This window comes from Sphaeramia orbicularis, chromosome 22, assembly GCF_902148855.1.
Source record: "Sphaeramia orbicularis chromosome 22, fSphaOr1.1, whole genome shotgun sequence".
NCBI classification, from domain to species: domain Eukaryota; kingdom Metazoa; phylum Chordata; class Actinopteri; order Kurtiformes; family Apogonidae; genus Sphaeramia; species Sphaeramia orbicularis.
Window position 1 is genome coordinate 18,942,572 of NC_043978.1, and position 25,336 is coordinate 18,967,907.

General features: G+C 38.2%; 2 protein-coding genes across 2 annotated transcripts in view; one reads left to right on the plus strand and one right to left on the minus strand.

The window, feature by feature from the left end:
* LOC115413190 (transcription factor IIIB 90 kDa subunit-like) overlaps nt 1-25,336 on the plus strand; it is a 272,574-nt gene that overhangs the window by 65,006 nt on the left and 182,232 nt on the right. The window contains exon 6 of the mRNA XM_030125943.1: nt 3,454-3,526. Coding sequence (XP_029981803.1) covers nt 3,454-3,526 — 73 coding nt within the window. The remainder of the gene's footprint in view (nt 1-3,453; nt 3,527-25,336) is intronic.
* Nucleotides 6,418-11,555, minus strand: LOC115413191 (BTB/POZ domain-containing protein 6-B). The gene is made up of 4 exons (XM_030125944.1): nt 10,613-11,555; nt 9,662-9,752; nt 9,162-9,280; nt 6,418-8,042 (listed from the first exon to the last, which is right to left on the minus strand). The coding sequence occupies exons 1-4, from the start codon at nt 11,017-11,019 to the stop codon at nt 7,010-7,012; spliced, it is 1,650 nt and encodes a 549-aa protein (XP_029981804.1). The 5' UTR covers nt 11,020-11,555; the 3' UTR covers nt 6,418-7,009.

The following is a 25,336-nucleotide window of genomic DNA, read 5'->3' on the forward strand; positions in this document are numbered from 1 at the left end:
ACTTGATTTACACCCAAAAAAGCGAAACACAGAGGATAATATTAAAAACATTGGTGATATATCAGTTAAGAAAGGTTAAAAATAGAGAAAAATAATTTGGGAACTGCCACAAAAGTAGCACTGGGGCTTTATGGGTTAAAATGAAAAGCTTTTTAACTTTTTAAAGCTTTTTTTTTTTTTTTTTGAGTCACTGTTTTATGATCGATTATGTACTATTTCCATAACATGATTTCCCATCTAAAGCCTGTTTTTAACTGAACCAATCCAGATGAGCCTGTGTTTAACCCTAGAGTTATTTTTGTGGTGACTTCCAAATTATTTTTTTCTCTACCTCAACTTTTCCCAAGTGATTTATCTGTATTTATGACTTTATCCTCTGCATATTTCAGTAAAAAGCAGGTATTTTTCTTTATTTAATTTACTGATCTTCAGTAAATTATCACATCTGATCACATCAAAACAGCCAAAACTGAATAAAAAGTGACTTTACCAACAAAACATATCATTAACTTAACATAAAAACAGCTGTCTCCATCCACTGTTATTGAGCCAACTCCATGGGTTTCACTGGAGAATCGATGTTGTAGAAGATGATGGTGTTTCCACGGTAACTACGGAGCCTCTGAACATCCAAATGGGTCATATCTGATGAGCATGAAAAGATGACAAACTGTATTTACCTGAATTATTTACATGTATTGATAGGATTAGCTGTTCAAGAGTTAGTGTGCATTTTAGATCAGTAGATGCTTTTGGTCGCTGCTGGTTGTTCATCTGTTTTAGGTTTAAATGCAGGAATTTTGTCACCAAAGTAACATCCTTGAAACAGACAATGAACTGAAGAAAAGCTCATCTACAATTGTTTTGATACTGGGTTTCATCTTATCAGGAATATGACACTTTACAGCTGCTCCAATGTGATCTGATTGTTTTCTTTATTCTAATTGTAGGCTGACTAGATAGGCCACCTAGGATCAATTTATTCGAAATATCAACCTTCCCTGAATTATTTATCTCTATTCTTTATCTTCAGTAAAAAGCAGTTATTTTTCTTTATTTGTGGTGACTTCCAAATGATATTTTTGTCGACCTCAACCTTTCCTAAGTGATTTATCTCTATTTATGACTTTATCCTCTGCATATTTCAGTAAAAAGCAGGTATTTTTCTTTGTTTAATTTACTGATATTCAGTAAATTATAACATCAGATCATTTCAAAACAGGGAAAACTAAAGAAAAAGTGACTTTACCAGCAAAATACATCATTAACCTGTTTAACCCTGACCATATTTTCAGGGGAAAAATGCCTAAAAAGACATACCCAAAGTAAATGAAGAATTACTTCACAAAAATAAGGTTCATATGGATGTTCTTGGTGTCTATGGACATTTAGAGACCTCACAGAATCTATTCCCATTGTCTAAAATATTGTATCTATTACTATGCCTGAGTAAACTGTAACAAACTAAAACAGAAATTAGAATTTTTTTTTATCCTTGCCTGTTTTTTTTCGGCTGGATTGACGATGATATGCATAAATTAATTGTTCGTGTCGGAGATTTTTAATAATAATAATATTTCACCCCACAAAGATTAAAAATCATGTTTGAACATTAAAGGTTGCACTAAAATACACTTTTGATGTACTTTTATTAACATTAGGGTCTAAACTTTGAGCAAAAGTTGAAAAAACATCCATTGTCCTGATTTATTATATTTTTATAGTAGATGAATATTAATATAATTTTTTCGGCCCGCGGGTGGGCCGATAGGGCTAAAGAGGTTTTAAACAAGCATCTCCATCCACTGTCATTGATCAAACTCCATGGGTTTCACTGGAGAAGCAATGCTGTAGAAGATGACAGTGTTTCCACTGTAACTACGGAGCCTCTGAACATCCAAATGGGTCATATCTGATGAGCATGAAAAGATGATGAACTGTATTTTACCTGAATTATTTATATGTATTGATAGGATTAGCTGTTCAAGAGTAAGTGTACATTTTAGATCAGTAGATGCTTTTGGTCGCTGCTGGTTGTTCAGCTGTTTTAGGGTCAAATGCAGCAATTTTGTCACCAAAGTAACATCCTTGAAACATACAATGAACTGAAGAAAAGCTCATCTGCAGTTGTTTTGATACTGGGTTTCATCTTATCAGGAATATGACACTTTACAGCTGCTCCAATGTGATCTGATTGTTTTCTTTATTCTAATTGTAGGCTGACTAGATAGGCCACCTAGGATCAATTTATTCGAAATATCAACCTTTCCTGAATTATTTATCTCTATTCTTTATCTTCAGTAAAAAGCTGTTATTTTTCTTTATTTGTGGTGACTTCCAAATGATATTTTTGTCGACCTCAACCTTTCCTAAGTGATTTATCTCTATTTATGACTTTATCCTCTGCATATTTCAGTAAAAAGCAGGTATTTTTCTTTGTTTAATTTACTGATATTCAGTAAATTATAACATCAGATCATATCAAAACAGGGAAAACTGAAGAAAAAGTGACTTTACCAGCAAAATACATCATTAACTTAACATAAAAACAAGTGTCATTTATCCAACTCCATGGGTTTCACTTTATCCTCTTTATTTCAGTCAAAAGTACTTACTATTCCTGCTTTTTTGAACCTTCGTAAGAAACCAGTCCTATTTTTTCAACTTCTTCCCCTCAAAAAGTCAACCTAACCCCCTTTCATGCTACAGAAATGTTTGTTTTGTGTTTGACACTTTGAAGAAACAATCGCTGCTGCAGATTTCTGCAAAAGGTCAGTCCTGTTGATGGTAAAATAGCAGCGTGCAGATAAATCTGTCGCATCACCTCGAGGAGGCAAAGTGAACAAAAATAACTGACAGCAGAGTAAAAATGTCATGTTTTTGTGAAGTAAATGCCAGCGCAGACGGACCACTCATGTCTAGACACTTGTGTATCGCTCTTGTAATTTAGATAAAGAAAAACAAGCCGAAGAGAAAACTGAAGGCGGAGACTGAGCGGCAGATGTTTTGATTGGAAACTAATGGAGAAAGCTGGGGGAAAAAAAAATCCCTTCAAATGGCACCAGAGCTGAGCTTTTAATCACACATATTGAAGTGCAGCCTTCAGGTCGATTATGTAACCAGGACACTTAACCTGATGGTGATGCAACGGCCTTATTTCATATCCCAACAGTCCCTTTGTCTGCCAGACACACCCATAATCCCCATCCACTTCCTTTGTGTTTTGCTTCTTGTGAGGTCTTCATTTCAGACTGCTGCCACTCTGAGCCACACTGTAATTCTATAAGTGGTTTAAATGGGTTTAATGCTTCCCGGAGTCGTTTGGATGGTCCTGATCACGTAAACACGCAAATCCAGTTAAAAAATTAGACTTAACCAACAACATGAGGTTCACTTCTTATCTCTTGTGTGTTTATATCGTCTCTCTCTTTTTTTTTTTTTTGTCTTCTGCAGGTGAATGTCTACGTCCTGGGGAAAACCTTCCTGGTCCTGGCCAGAGAGCTGTGCATCAACGCCCCGGCTATAGGTAAAACTCCCTCAGATGTTTTTAGAACGCTTTCATGAAACAGGGATTCTGCAGATTTCAACCAGTTTGACATGATTCCAGACCTTCATAGAAGCAGTTGAACAAAAACATACAAAAGCCAGACTTCGCTGATGCTCCTTCTTGTTGACAGAATTCCGTTTTTTGGATTTTTCATGTGACATGTGAATACTTTCTCATGAATTTCGGATAGGTTTTCTGATCTCACTTCACTGTAGAAACATCTATCTCAACGATTGTCATTGTGTCTGCATCTTATTTGTGTCTCTTTAACCTATAAAGACCCAACATCCACCGTCGACCAAAGTCCATCTACTGATCTAAACAGTTTAATACCTGTTGATCCAATAATTGTATCAATATATGTAAATAACTGTTGTAAAATACAGTTTGTCGTCTTTTCACAGTCATCAGATATGACCCATTTGGACGTTGATAAGCTCTGTAGTTACCATAGAAACACAACATCTTCCAGAACATTCATTCACCAGTAAAAACCCACCGTGTTTGATAAACAACAGCAGTTTTTGATGCTTGTTTTTATGTTCACTTAATGCTATGTTTTGATGAAAAAACTTCACTTTTTCTTCATTTTGTTCAGTTTTTGATACACTAACCCTCAACTTTATGCTGAGCTTTCATGAACATCCACATGGTCCCTAAATTAAATACATAAAAATACCTGATTAACACTGAAAAATGCAAAATTCAGAGGATAATATTATAATAAATGGTGATAAATCCCTTAGAAAAGGTTAAATGAACATACTAGATGAAAAATTAATTCAGGTGCCGCCACAAAAGTAGTTCTGGGCCTTTATGGGATAAAAACAAGTGACTAAAACCACACTAAAAGACTCAATGAAAACAGAAACTCAATCCATCTGAAATTAAATATAGGAAAATACATGACTTACAGTGAAAATTGCAAAAACATAGAGGATAATATTGTATTAAATAGTGATAAATTGCTTAGAAAAGGTTAAATTAAGAGAGAACTTCATTTGGAAACTGCCACAAAAGTAGCACTGGGTCTTTATGGGTTAAACAAATCAGACACGTTAAGCCAAAGATGCAGCAATGGTGTCTTTGCAAAGGGCGCCATGGTTGGGAAACTTGTTTTGGTAGAAGATATGCATATGAGGAAACGAGGCCTGGCATTAAAATGTCAATCCCTACACGAGAAAACAACACAACAAACCAAACATGATACAAATGTTCATCAAAACCTGCCATTTTCAGTGTGTTGTCACAGCTCAGGGGTTGTTGATTGACATAATGAAGGTGAAAATATGTAGATAATTGAAGGGCGGAGGATGTCGACAGGATTATCCCAACAGCGTTTTCTGTGAAGTTGATTGTACAATGGACACACGGTTCTGATTAGAGTGTTGTTTCTGCACAATTCCAATGAGCTCCAGTATCTTATTAGCTCCATGTTAGTCTCATTTTGTCACTGTGTTACAGTGTGATCAATACGACTGTTTTCCCCAGAAAGACACCGTAGTAAATGCAACTTTCAGATGATTGGATTTCAGCCTCTTTAACGGCTGGAAGCCTGAAGAATTTGTTAAACCGGTGAGTCAGCGTTCAGGATCACAGATAGAGGATGCATTTTTCTGAAAGCCTCCAGAGGCTCAGTATTGTACTCTCATAATATTTGGAGACTTAAAGAGACAGATTAAGCAGCAGAGATCCATATGCGCTGGCTTTTAGCCTCACCCATGGGTCAAGTTGGAAAAATAAGGATCCTACATTTCCCATAATTCAAATCAAAAGATCAGAGCTGAGAAAACACCATCAGGTCATCCCGACTTCTGCCTAAACCCTGTGAGTTGTGAACCTGAAAACCTTCTTGCTCAGGGGCCCAGATATGCTGACTTTTACTTAGGAGTGCAGTCTAAGCTCCAAAAATAGCAGATGGTACTTTGAACAGGGGTGGGAACAAAATCAGACCCTTTACTGCAGTACAAGTAGTAATACCTCACTGTGAAAATACTCAATTACAGTTAACAGTCCCTTGTGAAAAATGACACTTTGGTTACAGTATCAGCAGTAAAATGTAGTCAAGAGTATTTTCAGTAAAAGTACTGGTTTAGTCCCTCTGTCTGACATGTTGTCACATAGAGATTATTCATCTTGAAGCGTCAGTTTTGTGGCATTGTGTTACTGTGGTTTCTGCCGGAGGTGGAGCTGGGCTGAACCATATATCCTGTTGTATATCCAGGAGGGACGCCGGATAAATCTGAGCACTCATAACATGACTAATGCGAGAGAAAAGAGGCAAAAAAAAAAGCTCTGATACACATCTGTTTTCACTTTTTGGCTAATACTTGTATTTTGGTGACCCATGGGATGATTTGTACATATACTGAAATGAAACCACGTGAGAAGTTTAGATGTAAATGTCACTATTTGTCAGAGCTGTTATGACTTAGTCATCCTTAATGTGAGGCTGACCACACACTTATAAGATGCTTAACTGCAAGAACTTTGGAAACTACTGGTTTAAACGATGTGTTTCAGTTTATGAACCGGTTTTATCCATCGTGTCACATCTTTATGTTGAAAGTGCCTAAAGCTGTTGGACAAATGAAGTAGGAAGTGCAATATTTGCCTCTGAGTAGAGTAAATAATGGCTTTATATTGAATTTCAGATACGTCAACTAGATAAAACATGTCCTTGTTTAGTGCCCCTCCACCGTCTGGTCCTGGACCAGTACAAACCCGATCTTTAATCCACTTAGGGCTGCAAAACCCTCAATGTTCCTCCATCAGCCCTGCAGTTCACTGTGGTGTAAACAGAGGGCGCTGCTGCTCCTCAAATCCCCAGCCTCTCACCCAGACTACCATAAAGATATGACTGACATGAGTAGCTTTGATCACATTATAACCTTTATGTTTTTATCAGGTGTATAAGCATTCTTGTACAGAACCATTTGATTTCTAACAGCATCAAGCTGTTAACAAGTAAATTGTATTTTACAAAAGACACATTGTTTCTGAGGCCATCCTCTCAAGTGCAAAACAACAAGATCTCTACTTTTTTTGCATTTAGAATCATAACACTACATAAAGTCCGCTCCTGGTGTAACATAGCTGCTGAAACTATAGCAACAACATCGTTTATAGACTTGCAATTACACAATTTAAAGCAGTTCCTACTTGTTCCAGTTGTGGAGCTCAGCTTGATTACATAACCACAAATCACTGTATTAATGTTGTTTCTACAGCAGCCGCAGCCCTTTTAACACAGGCGTCAGAGCAAATAACATTAAAGTTTAAATTAAAAATGAACATTAAATTAAATAAGATAAAACAACGCTTCCTTCGCTTTGAAAATAGTCTCTCAGAGAACTAACCAGGCCATTTAGTGGGACATTACTCAAGTGTCTTCAATGCTACATTACTTTGAAGGCTGGGAGGCAAGATGAGCCTCATTTTCCATCAGCAGTCCGGAGCAGCTTATGCGTAGAACACCAGCTCGGGGATCTGTCCTCCCTGTACTCCAGTCCCGTTGGTGCTGTCGGAGGAGCACTGGAATTGAAATGTCACCTTCCCACACTGCACCTCTGTCATGCCCTCCTGGCCAAAATAGCTCAGTTCGTTCCCGTCCAGAACAGCGCTGACTGTGTAGAAGGCGTCTTGCTCCACCTGAACAGGGTGCTCGAACCACACTGGAAACGTACTGCTTGAGCCGTCCGACACAAACTTTGTGAGGTTCTGCGCCAGGACCACCCCCTGTCTCTTGAGTTCAATTTTGACACTGTACTCGGCCTTGCCTCCGCTCGACCCGTACAGACCCAGACCAGCGATAAAGATCCTCTTGTCCACTGCGAACTGAATGCTGTCGCACCGGCCGCGGTAACGCCACTGGTTGCTCCGGTAGGCCGAGGACTGGAAGCGGTGGCATCTCTGAGGGGCCAGGCCCTTCCGTGCAGTCAAAGGGAAGTCCAGTTTGGGCTTTTTAGCCGCAGTGTACCACAAGAACACATTGTGTGTCTCCTCCAGTGTCAGGATATCAGACTGTGCCGCCCCATTGGCAAACTCCTCCAGGCTCATGGTGGGGATACGCACCAGAAACAGCGCCTTCCCCAAGACTTCTCTTTTGTTGCGGATAGTGGGCCCCAAACACTGTCTCTTACACTCTGCTGTGGCCCAATTCATAACTGCCTCAAACACCACCACCTCTTTGGTGTTGAGGGTCTCCCGCCGCAGGATGATCTCCAGCGTCTGCAGGTCGATCTCACAGAAGCCCTCGGAACGCAGCGCGAGCTCGGCCTGAGCGTCAATTACCTCCCAACAGCGCTGCGTCAGCTCGGGCTCCTCGAACAGGCGGCTCTGTGAAAGCAACACGCATGCATTTTTAGCCTCCAGGCTCGTTTCCAGGAAGGTGACACAGGCCTTTGCCAGTGCAGGGACTATGTACTTCTTGGCAGCATACAGGGTGGCCAGCACCGTGTCTGCCTCCAGGTCGATCTCGTCACTGTACATGTACCTGTTGGAAAACAAGGGAGTCTCTTTAATACACGGATCACCATCGTACAACTGTTATAATATTCATGACATGTAAAGCAGGATTTCTGCATGTTTAAACCAGTAAAATTTCAGATAAACCTAAGACCTGTTTTACATCAATACTGACAGTATGAATTAACATTACATATAAACATTCAAGTTATTACTACAAACCAGGGTTTCTGCAAGATTCAACAACTTAAATGGAAGACATTTTTAAAGACTAATATTAATGCAAGTAAAGACCTATTTCTGGTCTTTAATCAGGTCTCACTGAGATTCCACTTACCCAAATTAGATTAAAGTAATATTAACAGAAACATTCTGGACTTTACTTCTAGAGGGAAGAATTATTAATCCCAGGAGACAAAACTTCAGTCCAACTTCTGACCAGGCAGCACAGTTTTCATTAGTGCTGATTGGTTCCATATTGGTTTGACTTTGTAGTTTTGTTACTGGTGTAATTAGTACAGTGTTCCCCAAAAAACATTTAAAGGCAACGCTGAAATTAATGCATTTATCAGAGAGGTCACATTAACCTCATAATCCACAATTTTAAGACTTGCACAATCATATTTAGGACATTATATAAGGTCTAATATTCAGATTACTGGATCCACAGAAACCCTGGTAACCTTGAAAAACTTTTAAAAGCACTAGCTGATGTTTTCCAGTTCATAAAGAGTGTGCAGAAAAAAAAAACTGGAAAGAAGTGATCCCCATGATGACTTAACACATCCTGCCATTTACTTTAAGGCCGAAACCACAACAGTTACGCTCCAGGCTTTGCCAAGGCTACTGAATGAGAAACAAAGGCAGGTTATTCATAGCTACTGGTCTGCTTATTCCCGTTAGAAAATTGTCAGGCTGTAGAAGAGGAAAGGGGAGAAAATGTTTCTAGTTGAACAAAGAGCTCCGAGAAAACCAGCAATTACAGAGCAGTGTAGTGCTGCCGCTGCTCAGAGACGCTTCCAGCGTTTTGGCATTCGGCTCTGCTTAGCTTTGGATGAGTAATAATATGCTTTGAAGTGACACTGACTGCGCTTGTCATCTCTCTCTCTTTCTGGTCGACTGTGTGAGGGACGGGCAAGTGGCTTACTTCAGCAGAATTAGAAAAGCAGCAGGTTCCACATCTGGGATATGGATCTCAGACTCCTCCTCCGCCAGATCGCCGTAAAACATGGCACAGAAGACCGAGCTTCCCACGGCCAGCACATACTGGGAGGGAGGGAGGGAGGAGCACACAGATGCGTCAGACACATGCAAACAGAATCAATCTTTGCTAAGTTTAATAAAGGAGTAGGAGTGTGTGCTTTCAGTGCACTGCTGCTCAGTTTTGCCTTTACTATTTTCTCAGAATAGATCCAAAAATGCCTTTGCTTTACATCTGCAATGATTAATCAGTAATCTTTAAAGAAAACAAGTACAAATGTTTGGATTACAGCTTCTATTTTGTTTACTTTTTTACAGCAGTAAACTTATACTTTTGCATCATTTTCTAACATTTTAAAAACTACAACTGACAAAATAAGCAACAGATTAATCAACAATGAAAATCAACAGCTGCATGCCTACTTTGCATCAGGTTAAAGATTTTACCTTGTGTGCCGGGACCTTCTGGGACCCCCCCATGGGGCCAACAATGAAGTGGACATCAGCCATCAGCTCATTGTTAAACATCAAGGCATTCCTAAAAGCAGAGCAGGATTCAGGAATAAGCCTCAAGTATTGTATAACATCCAGTCCTCCCACACTCTTTTTGCCTGGAGACACTGGTTATTTTCATAGGTTTGTGCAGGATAGAGGCATTCAACGCGAAATTCATGCTCATCTGTGAGAAGTAAATGCACAAGAGCAGTTGGTGCAGCTGAAGAAAAATCAACATGTTCTGTTTTCGTCAACACGGTCGTGACTGTTATTTACAGTTTGATTTTTATGCTTTTCGACACAAGTTAGAGGCATGTAGAGGCATTTATTTCTAGGGTAAACCTTAAAAATGGAAGATATGCTTGCAAATATCACTTGGTTTTCTAGTTATCTGTCTATATCTCTAATACAAATGATTTTTTTATGGTATAAGCAGATGAACTACACGTTAAAGTGTGTGTAATGAGCTTGTTGCACTTTATTCGTACAGTAAACATAAAAAAATGGAGGATATTCCTGGCAATGTTACTCGAATTTCTTACCATCTCTAATACAAATGATGTTTCTACAGGATAAGCAGATGAACTACATGTATGTGTAATGAGCTTGCTGCACTTTATTTCTGTAGTAAACAAAAAAATTAAGGATGCACTTGCAAATATCACATAGTTTTCTAGTCTATCCCTTATACAAGTGATTTTTTTTTTTTTAAGGTATAAGCTGATAAACTGCACGTAAAAGTGTGTGCAACGACCTGGCTGCACTGCATTTCCACATGCACACTAAGCTGTAGTAGATGTGATGTGTTGTCATTACTCCATAATAACCTCAGTGCACTTTGAGCGCATGTTTGCGTCTGTTTTGCGCCCGTTTATGCTAAAGTGGTGCGTATTTTTCGGGTACCTCTCTCTCAGTGTGGGGTGGCTGCACTGCCAGCTGGGTGGGTCTACGTTGTTGTTGTTGATGTTCTGCTGGGTGGTCGGGGTGGTCGCCGTGCTGCTGCTGCTGCTGGCCTGGCTCACCTGCACCTCCTTAGTCTTCTCGGTGTCCGCTACCGTAGTGCCGTTGGCCAGGTTGGCGGTGTTGGCGTTGGCGGCGGGGTACAACTCCGCAGCCATCTTCTTCTTCTGCTGCTGCTGCTTCTTTTTGCTGCTCAGGGACAGAGTCAGGATCTCATAACATACCGGCAGCCTGCCTGGGAGCTTGCCGACCTTCTTGGACTTTTTCAGCGTTTCGGGGAGTAACAGGAGATAAGTCAAACACCTCATGATCCGGCCATGATGGAGCAACCTGCAGTCTGCCGTTGGCATCGGCACTAGCAACCGATAATCTTAGCGGTTTAATATCCGGCGGCTCGCGCGGCTGTAGCGGGCGGACTGACGGCGGTTTGTCAGCGGAGGAATAGAACCTCGTTTACGGGGAAATTCAGCTCCTTAACAGCGCCACTTCCACACGGCACCGAAAGCGAAGTTTACACGATAACATTTAAAGATAAATCCAGTGGAATTAGTCCAGTTTCCTCCTTCGCTTCCAACTTAAGACCAGCGACACTTGTGTTCCGCCGCTTCCCCTCGGTCACCTCATCCTCTCCGGACACAGAAACGTCCGCGCGGCGTCGGTTGTTTTCCCTTTTTCAGCGAGTGGGTAAATCCGGATAGTCCCAGCTCCACCGCCTCCTGACCGCGTTAATCCTCTACTATTTCCCGGCTGTCGACGAAGACGAAGCGCGGCACAGCGGTTCTTCGCGGCCGTTCTCTTCGGAGGTAAATAGTCATTTGTCGGGAGTTTTAAGGCTCTGCTCTATTTTTTTCTGCTTTTTTTTTTTTTCGTCGTGATCTCCTCGGAAGCCCAGGGTTCGGGGAGGACCAATCAGAGAACAGGACTGTCGTGACGTCAGGGGGGCCAGGCGCCTCCCTCAGCTGCTCCGCAGAGTGCGTCACCCGGCGAACGGCTCCGCCCACGTCCCGCTGATTAGCCCCGGTGGTCCGGAGACACGCAAATAAATAACACACTGTACTAATAAATCACACAATAAAAGACCCCCAGCATGATTTCACTGTGATAACTGTCCACCATTAAATACAGAATAAGTAAAGTCACACTTCAACTTCACCAAGCTTTTTACACCATGAAAAAAATCAATTATTAAAAAGTCAGTTAAACCCTTTCATGCACAGTGGTCACTACAGTAGACAGCTATTCTCCAGCTGTTCTCTTGTATATTCATGGGTTTGGTTGTTTTAGTTCCATATCAGCCAACACAGTGGACGCTTTATGCATCATCACAACACTGCAATTCACACCATTACTGTAACTTTGCTGTTTCCTTGATAAACCTGATCTGCAGTAACATGTTTTTATTGTAATTAATTTTTAATTGTTATTAGCCTGTAAGTACCAGTTTTCTTAAACAAAAAGTTTTTTGTTTTTTCAAATATCTCTATGAAGTGAGTAGTAACTAGTATTTGAGTATGTTAAAATCTGAGAAAACATCAGATTAGTTGCATTAAAATGTTTTGATTTCATAGTAGGTTTCATCACTCACTTATCCATATAGTTACGATAGTGTTTATTATACTGTTCTATACATGTTATAGTTCAGTTATCCGTGCATGTGTCTCCCCCTTCTCCATCCTCTCCCCCAGTCTCTGTCTCTATTGCTCTCTCTTTTCTCCTCCTTTACTTCTCACTCTAACCCCAACTGGCCAAGGCAGACGGCCATCCTTCAGGAGTCTGGGTCTGCTCGAGGTTCTGCTGCTAAAGGGAAGTTTTCCTTCCACTGTCACCAGTCATAAGTGTTTGCTCCTGGAGGATTCTGTTGGGTTTCTGTAAATTGGCTTAAAATTTGATTTGAGTTTTGATCTATCTCCCCTTTATGTGAAGCACTTTGTGACATGTTGTTTTAAAAAGTGCTATAAATAAAGCTTTCTTACTTACTTACTTAGTGTTCACAAAGTATATCACTTTCTGATGATGGGTTTGTAAGTACATGCTTCTTGCTTCAAAATGAAATGCTGGTGTCCAGCTGAGTGGAACATTTGTGTAATCCATGAAAAATAGATTCATAAAAATATTTCAGTTGCATTGTTTTTTGGTTTTTGTTTTTCATGCCTTAAGAGGGATAAAATCCCTTAAGAAAAAAATATTGACGAAGGTTCTTCATAATTCATGCCATGAAGGGTTAAATTATTACCCTTAAAAAGCCTTTTTGTTGTAACTTCTAAATTAATTTTTCCTCTGCATATAACCTTTAGTCATTTTTCACAATTTATTATAATGATTCCTCTGTCTATCTGAAATTCAGAGGCATTTTCCTGTATTTAATTTACTGACCATGTGGATGTTCAGGGTCCATTATAACATAACAGAAACCAAAATGGCTGATGTAGAATATTAGTCTTATGAACTGGAGTTACTGTTTTTAGGGGGAAAAAATATTAGCTCAAAACTTGCAGATCTACATTTATTGAGTATTTAGTATGTTAATTGGACTTGATTGTTAATTATAAAAACTAATTTTATGTGCAAGTCTGTATGAGCAGTGTGTTTGAAATGAACTGCTTAACTTTATCAGACATATGACAACTGTTGAACTAAAGGTCCATTTGAAGTAATAACCATTGTAAACATGTCAGTAGCTGCATTAATGATCTGTGTGGAATCATCTAATCAAGGTCAGAAGTGTCGCAGTTTAGTCTGAGCTATGGATCAACAAAGGCAACTGGGCAAAGATAATAATATCACATTATAACTTAGACCTTCATAAGCTTCATAATCAAACTCACCCGTTTAGAAGAAACGCTGCCATTTCAGCATCAAGCTCCATTCTTTTCATTTAGAGCTGCGTCCAGTGGAGAAAACAACAGCGCTTCTAGATTTTATGACCGAGTCACTTTCTTTGACTCTAAAAGTTATTTCTTCCTGGTTTTCATTCCCTCTGGTCACTATCTGATGCTTTGGTTAAAGGCCTTTGGCGTTAGTTTTCATCACCATGGGACACAGACTGACTCACAACTCCCTCTAGTGGTCACATAAATCCCCCGCTCTGTTGCTGGAAATTAATTTCATATCTCTACAATCCAATACATTGGCATCATTGGTGTTTAACACTAATGATAATTTTTGGTAACTTTTTAAATATTTGAAAGCAGAAATACAACATATAGCTCCTTGGCAGTTTCTCCTTAATTGTGTGTAAGCAAATAACTCCATAAGATGAATCGCCAGCTTCACTTAATATACATTGAATATATTCCTTGATTTTTGAGAATGCTTGTATATTTCTGTCTTAAAGTTTAAAATGGCTTAAAAATAGAAATTTAAATAGTTAAAACCATGTTTCTGATACACATGCTTTCATTCTGTGATTTCTGAAAAACAACATTATCACTCAAATGTTAGACATTTGTACAAATTAAAGCAAAAAAATAGTCTGCATGCATTTTGTTTAAGCTGTAAAATTTCTAACACAGGTGTTTGTGTTGTGCATAATAGGTGATAAACCTCTATTTCTGTCAGTAATTAACCAGATAACTTGACATTAAAGCTTATTATTTTCTGATTGAACAGCCTAATACATCATCATTGGTCACTCAGGGTTGGATGAGCTCTCTGTAGCTTCCATTTTGTGCACACGGACAGAAATCCATCAGCACAAAGAAAACTCTGTGACCAATTCCAACACCCACGGTCACAGAAAATAGACCAGAATCCATTGCAGCTTTTTGAGTTTTTGAGGGAAGGGCGACACTTCCCAACAAACCTTAATGCTATTCATACATCCCTGTCCCACATTTGATTGAAAGGAGTGAGTTCACGGCCCTTCTCCCAGGGTGGTCGAGGTAGTTTCAGGGGGAATATTTGGAGCTGAGGTAAAAGAAGGCGAGGCAGGTTGAAGGAAAGTGGGTACAAAGAAAATGGCAAGTGACTCCTGGGCTGTTTGGGCTTCACAGATTGATTAGATTGGACAGTGAAGGAGGACTTGAAGAGGGATTTGTTCCCTTTAAACAGTCTTTTTTTTTTTTTTCTGTGGAGCTCCTGCCTGGGCCAGCATTTACAGACACTCCAGTAAAACTTGGAGCGGTGATGGCCAGCGCTGCAGACGTATCATTACATGGTGCAGAGGGGGAAGGGATCTGCCTGGATCTTATTACCAGCTGGTCTCTACCAGCTTTCCACTGGACTGCTCTTTAAAAACTGACTTCTGAGTTACTTGACTCCTCTGTCGTAGCTGGGGCATGAAACTTTTTTTGTTCAGAGGAAACAGGACTCCTAATTCCAGCATTAAATCAGATTTCTCAGCATGGTGAAGTGCATTTTGAGCTAAAACAGACTCACGGCAAACTGGCCAGCTGCCACACAGTTCATGGTGAAAGCAGGTGGTTCTGATGTTTCCTTCTCAAACAGAATCCAAAGTATTTCTATAAAGTTTATGACGTTCCACGTAGCGTACATTTCTCGGAGACTATCTGAGTGGCACTAGCTGTGAGACAGGAGCCTGCGATTGGATGTCTGCCCTTTCAAATCCTTTCACCAGCTGAGAAAATCTGGATGGAGAATCTGAATGAGAAACAGGAGCACTTGAGCAAAATGTTAATCCTCCAGTTCTCCAGTGGAGATAATTAGCGGCCGGCAGCAGGAGACTGGTTACACTGGGCCGTTGACTGGAACCAGTGGATTTAAATGGGTATGAATTTGGAACAGGATGTGGGTTGAAGGGAAAACATCTTTGTACAGCCTGCACCAGAGTGGAAAAGTTGACTTTGATTACATTTCTGCTTTGTGGTTGACTGGGGATTCTAAACAGAAGTCAGCATCAACCACACAGATAAGACGACTCACTTATGGAACATTTTACACTGATGCTCTTTTCGCCATTATCTGTTTATGGTGATTCCTGTTTTTTTCCACTTGGTGTTTGTTTCAGGAGACGTCTGCTTAAAGGACTATTTAATTCAAAACCATGATCTTTTCCTGAAACTAAACCAAGTATCTTTGCTGCCTAAACTGCAAACTGACCAGAAATAACCTTAGAAAGAAAGACTGCAGGCCCCTCGCCTTCTTGGATATTACCCACCAGTGAATACAATAAAATTAATGTATTAAAAATACATTTCTGACCCATTAAACTTCCTCCTTGCATTTGGATTCATTCTTGAAACTTCCTGTGTTTCAGAAAAGTAGTGGTGTGGATGAAGTTTTACTGTCAAATATGACGATTTAGAGATTAATTATGCTTTCAGGTTGATCATATTCAAGAAAATGCTCATGCTGATAGACACTGTCATGCGCATAGTCATGGAATAATCTTCAAAAAAGTCTTAAACCCATAATGACCAAACATCCACCGGCAATGGTGTAAAATGCAGTTTGTCATCTTTTTGTGTAATCAGATATGACCCATTTGGACATTCAGAGGCGCCATAGTTACCGTGGAAAACATTGTCATCTTCTACAACACTGATTCACGAGTAAAACCCATGCAGTTGGCTCAATGGCAGTTGTTGCAGACGCTTGTTTTATGTTCAATTAATGATATATTTTGTTGAAAAAGTCCCTTTTTCTTCAGTTTTCTCTTAAAACATCAACTTAATCTGAGCATTTATGAACATCTACATGATCAAGAAAATTAAATATGGGAAAATACATGATTTATATTGAAAATAACACAAAATATAGAGGATAATATTATAATAAATGGTGATGAATCAATTAAAAAATCAATAAATAGATTAAAAAAAAAAAAATTGGAAACAGCCACAGAAGAAGCACTGGTCTTTACGGGTTAAACTACAAATATTCATCTCTATTAATGATTTTAAAAGCATCATGGAGAATACAGTGAAGGAGGAAGGTCACTGTTTTTCTTGAGGCCATAATGGTTGAATAATTGTTATTCTATTTTATTGTTCATTGTGTATCATGTTTTATATAGTTTTGACTTGTATGGCTGCTACCTTGGCCAGGTCTTCCTTCCAAAGAGATTTCTAATCTCAATGGGACTTCCTGTTTAATAAAGGTAAAATAAAAATAAATAAATAAAAGGTTTTAGACTTTGAAAAAGTGACAAAAAGTGTCAAAGTGCCCTATGTCTCACTGGTTGAAACAGCCTTTAAATAGTTCCATATGAGGATACAGATTCAGACCATCTCAGTGGAGATCCAAAACATGTCTGAGACCTTCCTGGTGTCAAATATTCAATCCTAAATGTGCTGTAGGTTTTTCACCTGATTGCATTACCCTCATGATGGGATGGGGGAAAAAGTATATTCTTCAGGGACACCAGCTTCGGTCTCCTGAGTGTCGATCCTATATACAACCCATTACAAGAAACTGCACTTGCATCCCTACAGGGACTCTATTACTCCTGTATACTGCCCCAGCTATCTTCTATTTTTTTTGTCATGAGTTTCTGATTTTTTTGCTCAGAAAATGTTTTTTTTTAAATTTTTTTTATTTTAATATATTCAATTTTTTTCTTCCATTCCATCATAACCATAACTTCTACCATCTTTCATACTTTTATATTCAAGCATTTTCTAGTAAAAAATAAATCTCTTTAGCGTCTCCTTAAGAATTCTTTTCAGCAGTAAAGGGAAATGATTTTCTAGTACCTGGATGGTGCTGCAAGTGGTGATAACACTTTAGAAGTATGAAATCTACTGAATACTGATGAAGGACAAGAAAAAGTATGTGAATCCTTTGAAATTTCATAGTTTTTTGCGTGAATTGGTCATAAAACGTGATCTGCATCTAAGTCACAAACACAATATTCTCAATCTAATACCATACAAACAGTTGTAATGTTTAATGTCTTAACTGAACAGAGATATTAATAATAAAAATCCACCACATACCAACATGAGAGCATCATCCCTAAGTGGTGAGGCATGATGTAGGGCCTTTTTCTGCCTCAGGGTCTGGACCTTTTTCTATCATCCAGAGAAAACGAGTTCTTGAACCCAAGTTTAACATCATGTGCTAGAGCAGGGGTGTCAAACTCATTTTAGTTCAGGGGCCACATTCAGCCTAATATGATCTAAAGTGGGCTGGACCAGTAAAATAATATAAATAATAGGATAAGAACATATAAATAATGTCAATTCCAAAGTTTTTTTCTCTGTTTTTGAGTTTAAAAAGTCAAATTCCATAATGAAAATGTTTACATCTACGAACTGTACTTGAACATAACATGAACAAATATGAACCTGAAATTCTTAAGAAAAATCAGTGCAATTTAACAATATACGCCTTAGTTTATTATTTTTACATGTGCAATCACAACTTACAGATCACACTGGATCTACAAATACACAAAACAATTAGGAAGAGGCAGAATATCAGTACACTTCCACATACTTCTCTTAAGAAATTTCAGGTTTATTCACATTTTTTTTTTTTTGCAAAAGGCTAGTCTGTAATGTAACATTTTTGTGTAATTTTACTGTTTTTTTTTACACTACAACAAAAGAGAAAAATTTGTAGTTTTTATTATTTATAGGTTATTATGATAGTATCTACTGCTCTGACCCACTTGAGATAGAATTGACCTAAAATGATTCTAACATCCTCGATTGTTAATATCGTCAGTGTAATTTCTGCATTTCACAAATTCATCCCAGGGGCCAAATTGGACCCTTTGGTGGGCTGGTTTGGGCCCCTGGGCTGCATGTTTGACACCTGTGTGCTAGAGGATAACGTCAGTGCCAGCTATTGACCAGCCGAAGTTCTGTCAAAGATGGGTGATATAGCAGGACAATGACCCTAAATATGGATGTAAATCTGTCTGTGGAGCTGTTCACTCCAGAATATGTATAACTAATAACTATGCAATGATGATAATAATAATTAATAATAACTAATAACTTCTGATACTAACTAATAACTCTGAATTTGGCTGAGCTGGAGCAGTTCTGTGAAGAAGAATGGTCCAAACTCCTCCTGAAAATGATGAAGGTCTGATCAGCAGCTACAGGAGGTATTTGGTTGAGGTACTGCTGCCAACAGTTATTACAGAGGTGTCCAAACTCATTTCAGTTCAGTTCAGGGGCAGCATACAGCCAAATTTGATCTTACGTGGGCCGGACCAGTAAAATATAGCAGAAAAAGTGGTGCCAGGCACAACAAACCCCCGCCCCTCACACATATTTCACCCATTATAAGTAAATGGGAAGATTACAAATTTGAACTCTGGCCTACTGTTCCCAAAATGTAATCACATCTATTCTGGGTCACTGGCAATCTATAAAGTCAATGTGGTATGAATTCAACCAGTAGTTTTGCCTGCTACAGATGTGAAATTTCACCCCATTATAATAAGTAAATGGGCAAAAAATTCATAAAAAATTCTAACTTTGACCTACTTTTCCCAAAATGTAATGAGATCTATCTGGGTTACCGGCAATGTATAAACCAAATTTGATATGAATTCAACCAGTAGTTTTGCTGCTAGAGTGTTAACAAACAAAGAAATAAACCGAACCAAAAACAATACCCCTTTGCCTCACCTTCGGGGGGGCGGAGTAATAACCTATAAATAACTAGCGCGTTGACCCCATGGGGATCCACGGGTTCTAGCTGTGGTAGTTGTATGTTGTTGTGGTATTTGTGCATGCTGTACCGCATTTGTCCCAGCAGTCACCGCCAAAGCTTCTGGCCATAGCAACATCTTTGTAAGGCTATTGTATTCCAAGATTATTAATATCTCCCAAATATTGGTCCTAATCAACTTCCTGTTTCCATTAGTCTGTTTCCATGACCAAAAATGCATAAGTGTGCCAAACTGCAGCAGTCAGCTCTTTCCAGATTTTGTGTGAATACCAAGACACACATACGTGCACACAGAGGCCATTTGGCTTTTATGTTATAGATATGAATTTTTCTCTGTGTTTAGTGCAAAAAAAGTACAATTAAATTGTTTAAGTTTTTACACTAACAAACTGTTCTTTCACAAAAAGGTGAATAGACCTGAAAAACCTAAAATCTCTTAAAATAAGTGCCATATTTTGCTTCAACTTATCATTATATACATGTGCCTTTTTTATAGATCACAGTGGATCTACAAAGGTACAAAACGTTTAGTGACAGGACACAATATTGTTGGAGTTTGGAACTAAAATGATTATTAATAATCTTCAGTATCAATTGTTTATTTATTATATTTATTTTTGCACAAAGTTCATCCTGCGGGGCCAGATTGGAACCTTTGGCAGGGCGGTTTTGGCCCGCGAGCCGTCTCTTTGACACCATGACTTATTACATCCGAAGGACATGAATTATTATAATAGTTTTGTACGGTATTAACTTCAGAGCGTAGTGGTTGGTCTGTACACTGACTTGATGCAGATCAGATCAAATTTTATGATGAATTCATGAAGAAAACTAGGACATTTCAAAGGGTTCACGTACTCACTATTCCCTCTGTTTTTCTCAGTATTAATCTTGGTTGTTTGTTTACAGCTCCTCTCTCTGCGTTGCTGTTTTCTTAATAAACCCAAACATGCTTTTTTCAGGCATTTCGGTCAAGTCCAAGACCTTTTAATCCTCTATGAATCATAAATCTGCAGACAGATACTGTTGAGATGTTTTAGCTTGATGTGGGTCACTGCTCTAAGATTAAAAAAAAAAAAAATCCTGAGAATTATTGGACAGATTTCACCGCTCAGAGGATGAGTCGTTCTGAATTTGTTTATCGCCTGACGTTTCCTGTAACGCCAGCAAGGGACTGACATTTCAATGTGTTCAATACTTGATTTGGCTTGGTGTGCTTCTCTTTTACAATGAGCATTACATCCTTAATCAGGCTTACCACTCGCAGCCTCTTAGTCTCATTTAAATCTGAATGCAGAGCCAGATCTCTGTGGAAGTACACATCGATTAGGCTTTTCTTTTAAGTAAATTTGCTCTTACAGTTCACATAAACCATTAAAAAGTTTACTGGGCCTCTAAGCATGGATGGTAAAGTTAATTAAAAAAATATATAAAGTATCCACCAAAGGCTTCAATGCTCCTTGGTACTGATTGTTTTCTCCAAATCTTATCAATAAAACTGGTAGAAATGCATGATATGGGACCTTTTTAATTAAAACAGCGGTTTACAAATCAAACATACTTTATCCCACGTGTGGAGCTTTCCTCATATTGCTGCACCTAAAAACTCAAACACTTAAAATAAAAAATAAAACTACTTTATTTCTGTCTCTAATTGAAATGTTTCCGGAATTAATGCAAACACCTCTCAATCAACAGACACTAAAGTACATGGACAAATAAAATGATGGAATGAAAGGCTGGTAGGCTGAAGCTATTACACCCACTCTTTGTACATAAAGCAACAGCTTTTCAGGTTACATCGACCCTGACACAACAAAAACCATATTTTTTCCTTCTGCCTATAGTTTCCAGGAATACTTAGCTAGTGTTCTATCAAAATGAAAAATAAACAAATGGTGCCAAGCATAACATTTTGTTGTTATTTTGGCATTGCTCCAGCTGATGTCATCATGTCTGTGCATGTGCTGATGTCAGCATATCAACCGCCTTACATATTGTTGTCATACGTGTTTATAGACGTGAAATTTTACCCATTATAAGTAAATGGGAGAAAAAAATGGTTTAAAAAAATTCATAAAAAAAATTAAACACTGACCTACTTTTCCCAAAATGTAACCACATCTATTCTGGGTCACTGGCAATTTATAAACCCAGTTTGGTATGAATTCAAACCAATAGTTTTGCTGCCACAGACATTTGAAATTTCAGCCTCTTCTAAGTAAATCGGGAAAAAAAAAGATCAAACATAAAAATTCATAAAAAAATTAGACTTTGACCTACTTTTCCAAAAATGTAGTCAAATCTATTTCTTGGTCACTGACATTATAAACCCAGTTTGGTATGAATTCAACCAATAGTTTTGCTGCTAAATGTTAACCAAAACAAACAACCAAAGAAACAAATCGAACCAAAAACAATAGCCCTTGCCTCCCCTTTGGGGGGCTGGGTAACAAGTGGTGCCAGGCACAACAAACCCCGCCCCTCGCACATATTGCATCTTATTTGGATCAGTCCAGCTGATGTCATCATGTCTTTGTGTGCTGATGTCAGCATAGACATAGACAGCATAGACAAATTTCGCCCATTGTAAGTAAATGGGAAACAAAGGACTTCAAAAATTAAAAAAAACAAAAAACAATTGAACTTTGACCTACTTTTGCCAAAATGTAAATCACATCTATTCTGGGCCACTGGCAACCTATAAACCCAATTGGTATGAATTTGACCATAGTTTTGCTGCTAAAGTGTAACAAACAAAGCAGAGGTGCGAGGCACAACAACCCCGCCCCTGGCACGTATTTTTCCCATTATAAGTAAAAGGGGACGATTTAAAAATTCCTAAAAAGTTTGGAACTTTGACCTACTTTTCCTAAAATGTAATCACATCTATTCTGGGTCACTGGCAATCTATAAACCCAATTTGGTATGAATTCAACTAGTAGTTTTGCTGCTAAAGTCTTAACAATCAAACAAACCAACCAAACCAAAAACAATAACCCTTGCCTCCCCTTTGGGGTGGGTGGGGTGGGGTGTAACAATAAAAACAAAATTTCCAAGCCTTCTATATAAAAAACATATTGTTAGCCTCATTGTTAATCACTTTAGGTCGTATTTTTGGCTAAATTGTGATATCTACATAAAATGAAGCAGCAGTGTTTAGGAGATTAAAGGTTACAGATATCACAGTTTGGCCAAAATATGACTCAGGCAGTTCTGCGATGAGGCTACTGATATATTGTGATCATACATCTTTTCTGTTTCTTCCCCATCTTTTTTTTTTTTTTTTAATGAAGCTTTTTTTTATTTTTCGTGTAAATTGATTCACACATCCTTAATTTCAGTGACATGAAAATGTTTGTGAACCCTTTGACACATTCAAGTTCTCTGCATGAATTGGTCTTAAAATATGAAATATCTGCATATAAGGCATAAGTGTAGGACAAACACAGTGTCTTAACCTAAAACCTCTCAATAATTATAGTATTTCATGTCTTCATCAAACATGGCTATTAACCATTCACAGGGCACTCACAGAAATATTCTGAATTTCAAAATTTCAACCATATGTGGTTATTGGAGGAGATAACATGACTTCATTAGTTTTGTGAAATTTTCAAATTTTTTTTTATATGTAGAGAGTCAAGGTTATGAAGTTACCATATTTGGTTCCTACCTGTAAATGGCCCCCCAAAAAAAAAAAAAATACAAGAAGTAAATTTAAAAAATACAAGAAAACACGTGTAGAGTGAAAGGAACATGGATTTTACAACATTAGAACATGACTTTTTAGAACATTAGACCAACATGCGTGCTGCTCCAGACCCCTGTCCCATCACATTATCCCTTTGAACATCATTCTTCCATTAGTACCATTACTTCATGGTACCGAACAAAGCAGGTACACTCACTGTTCCTGCAGAGGTGGACCTTACAGACCCTGTAGACCACATTGGACCTGAGATTGTTGACTCATTGTCCTCACTGTAACTGTTGCGGTCACTGTTTTATAATGTATGCTGAAATGAACCCAAAAATAGTCACTTGCCTGATCAAGGGGGCACTCATAGAAATACTCTAAAATTCAAAATATTAACATTAGTGTGTTGGAGGACATAACAAGACTTTGTTACTTTGTGAAAAATAGATGTTTTTAATTCTTATGTAGAAATCACGATTAATGAAATTACCATATTTGGTTCCTTACCCATAAGTGGACAAAAAAAAAAAAAAAAAATCCAAGAAGTATATAAAAAAATACAAGAAAAACACTCACTGTTCATGCAGAGGTGGACCTTGAGACCCTGGAGACTACATTGGACCTGAGATTGTTGACTCACTTGTCCTCACTATATTACTATTACTGTCACCGTCTTGTAATGTTTGTGGAAATGACCAAAAACAGTCACTTGCCTAATAAGGGGCACTCATAGAAACACTCTGAAATTTAAAAATTTCAATCTCAAGTGTGTTGGAGGACAGAACAAGACTTTATTACTTTTGTGAAATTTTTCAATTTTTCTTCATTCTTAGTAGAAAATCAAGGTTAATGAAATTACCATATTTGGTTCCTAACCATAAATGCAAAAACTTTAGAAAAAATCCAAGATGTGTATATATAAAAAAAAAATACATGAAAAACACTCACTGTTCATGCAGAGGTGGACCTTACAGACCCTGTAGACCACATTGGACCTGAGATTGTTGCTCAATGTCCTCACTGTAACTGTTGCGGTCACTGTTTTGTAATGCATGCGGAAATGACCAAAAATAGTCACTTTCCTGATAAAGGGTTAGACATAGACAGTGCTTGTGGAAAAAGTAAGTGAACCCTTGGTCTGATGAGTCCAAATAGAGCTAATTGGAGTCAGGAGTTTAAAACAAAACCCTGAAGTCCAATCAGTGAAATGAGATTTAAGCCAGATGTGGAGCTCCTTGGACTTAAAACACTGTTCAGGAGAAGCTTCTGCTCATGTCAACCAGGCCTCGCAAAACAGAACTCTCCATAGGCCATCAATTGAGAACTGTTGATTTGCATGAGACTGGAAGGGCTTAAGAAGTAATCTCAGAGACTTTAAGGATTTACCAGTCCACAGTTAGACAAACAGTCCACAAATGGAGACGATTTTAATATAGCGGCTCTGCCTCAAAGTGGACGTCAATTTAAGATGTGCGGTATTAGGTTAAGAGTATTGTTTCTTTAATGCAGATCAGATCACGCTTTAGGATCAATTCATGCAGAAAACGAGAAAATTTCAATGAGTTCACACATTTTTTCTTGCCCCTGTACATCTACTTTGTGTATTGATCCATGTTTGTGTTCTTCTCGGTTCATAATGACTCGCTTTAACCTCAAACAACCTCTGGAAGTCAATTATTTTGTGTTTTTATACAGTACCTGTGCAGTTTGAAACAGATACAGTTGAACTTAATGTATTCCTAGAGGGAAATTCGCTAAATCCACCAAATTCAATGAATTAAAATCAGCCAAGTCATGAAATGTAATGCATGGAAATCGATAAATATTGTATTGGTTGGTACATAATCTAATATGATTGATTTATGACTCTCAGTGCTCTGTTCCATGGCATTAAAATTGGATTAGTGTTGGTTGTATATGTTTCCTCAGTCCTCAGCGCATTGGGTTTAGTGGTTTTCCTCTACATTAAAATACAATCTAATGAACAATTGAAAACTATAACTCTGCTCTCATTAGGTTTTTCTGTTCGTTTGGATTCCCATTAATCTAAAAAATAGCATCCCTTGATAAATAAATAAATAAATAAATAAATAAATAAATTTTTTTAACCAACTTTTCACCATATTTTGTATTTTCAACTTGTCCTGGAGACCAATAATATGTATACTACAGTCCAGTTTGGGGTGTACATCTGACAGTGTTTTTAGAATAGAATAGAATAGAATAGAATAGAATAGATCTTTAGTGTCACTGTTACAAGAACAATGAAAATTGTAGCAGCAAACACTGTAAAAAATATCACACAAAATACTGAAAAATATTGGCAATATACAAAAACTACAAAGATAAAAATAATAAATATACAAATTCTACTAAAA

Coding starts and splice junctions, on each gene's coding strand:
- LOC115413191 (XM_030125944.1), bottom strand. CDS start 11,019: ATGCCAACGGCAGACTGCAGGTTGCTCCATCATGGCCGGATCATGAGG. Junction 9,753..10,612: donor CACCCCACACTGAGAGAGAG/GTACCCGAAAAA, acceptor CTCTGCTTTTAG/GAATGCCTTGATGTTTAACA. Junction 8,043..9,161: donor GCTTTTCTAATTCTGCTGAA/GTAAGCCACTTG, acceptor GTTTTCCAACAG/GTACATGTACAGTGACGAGA.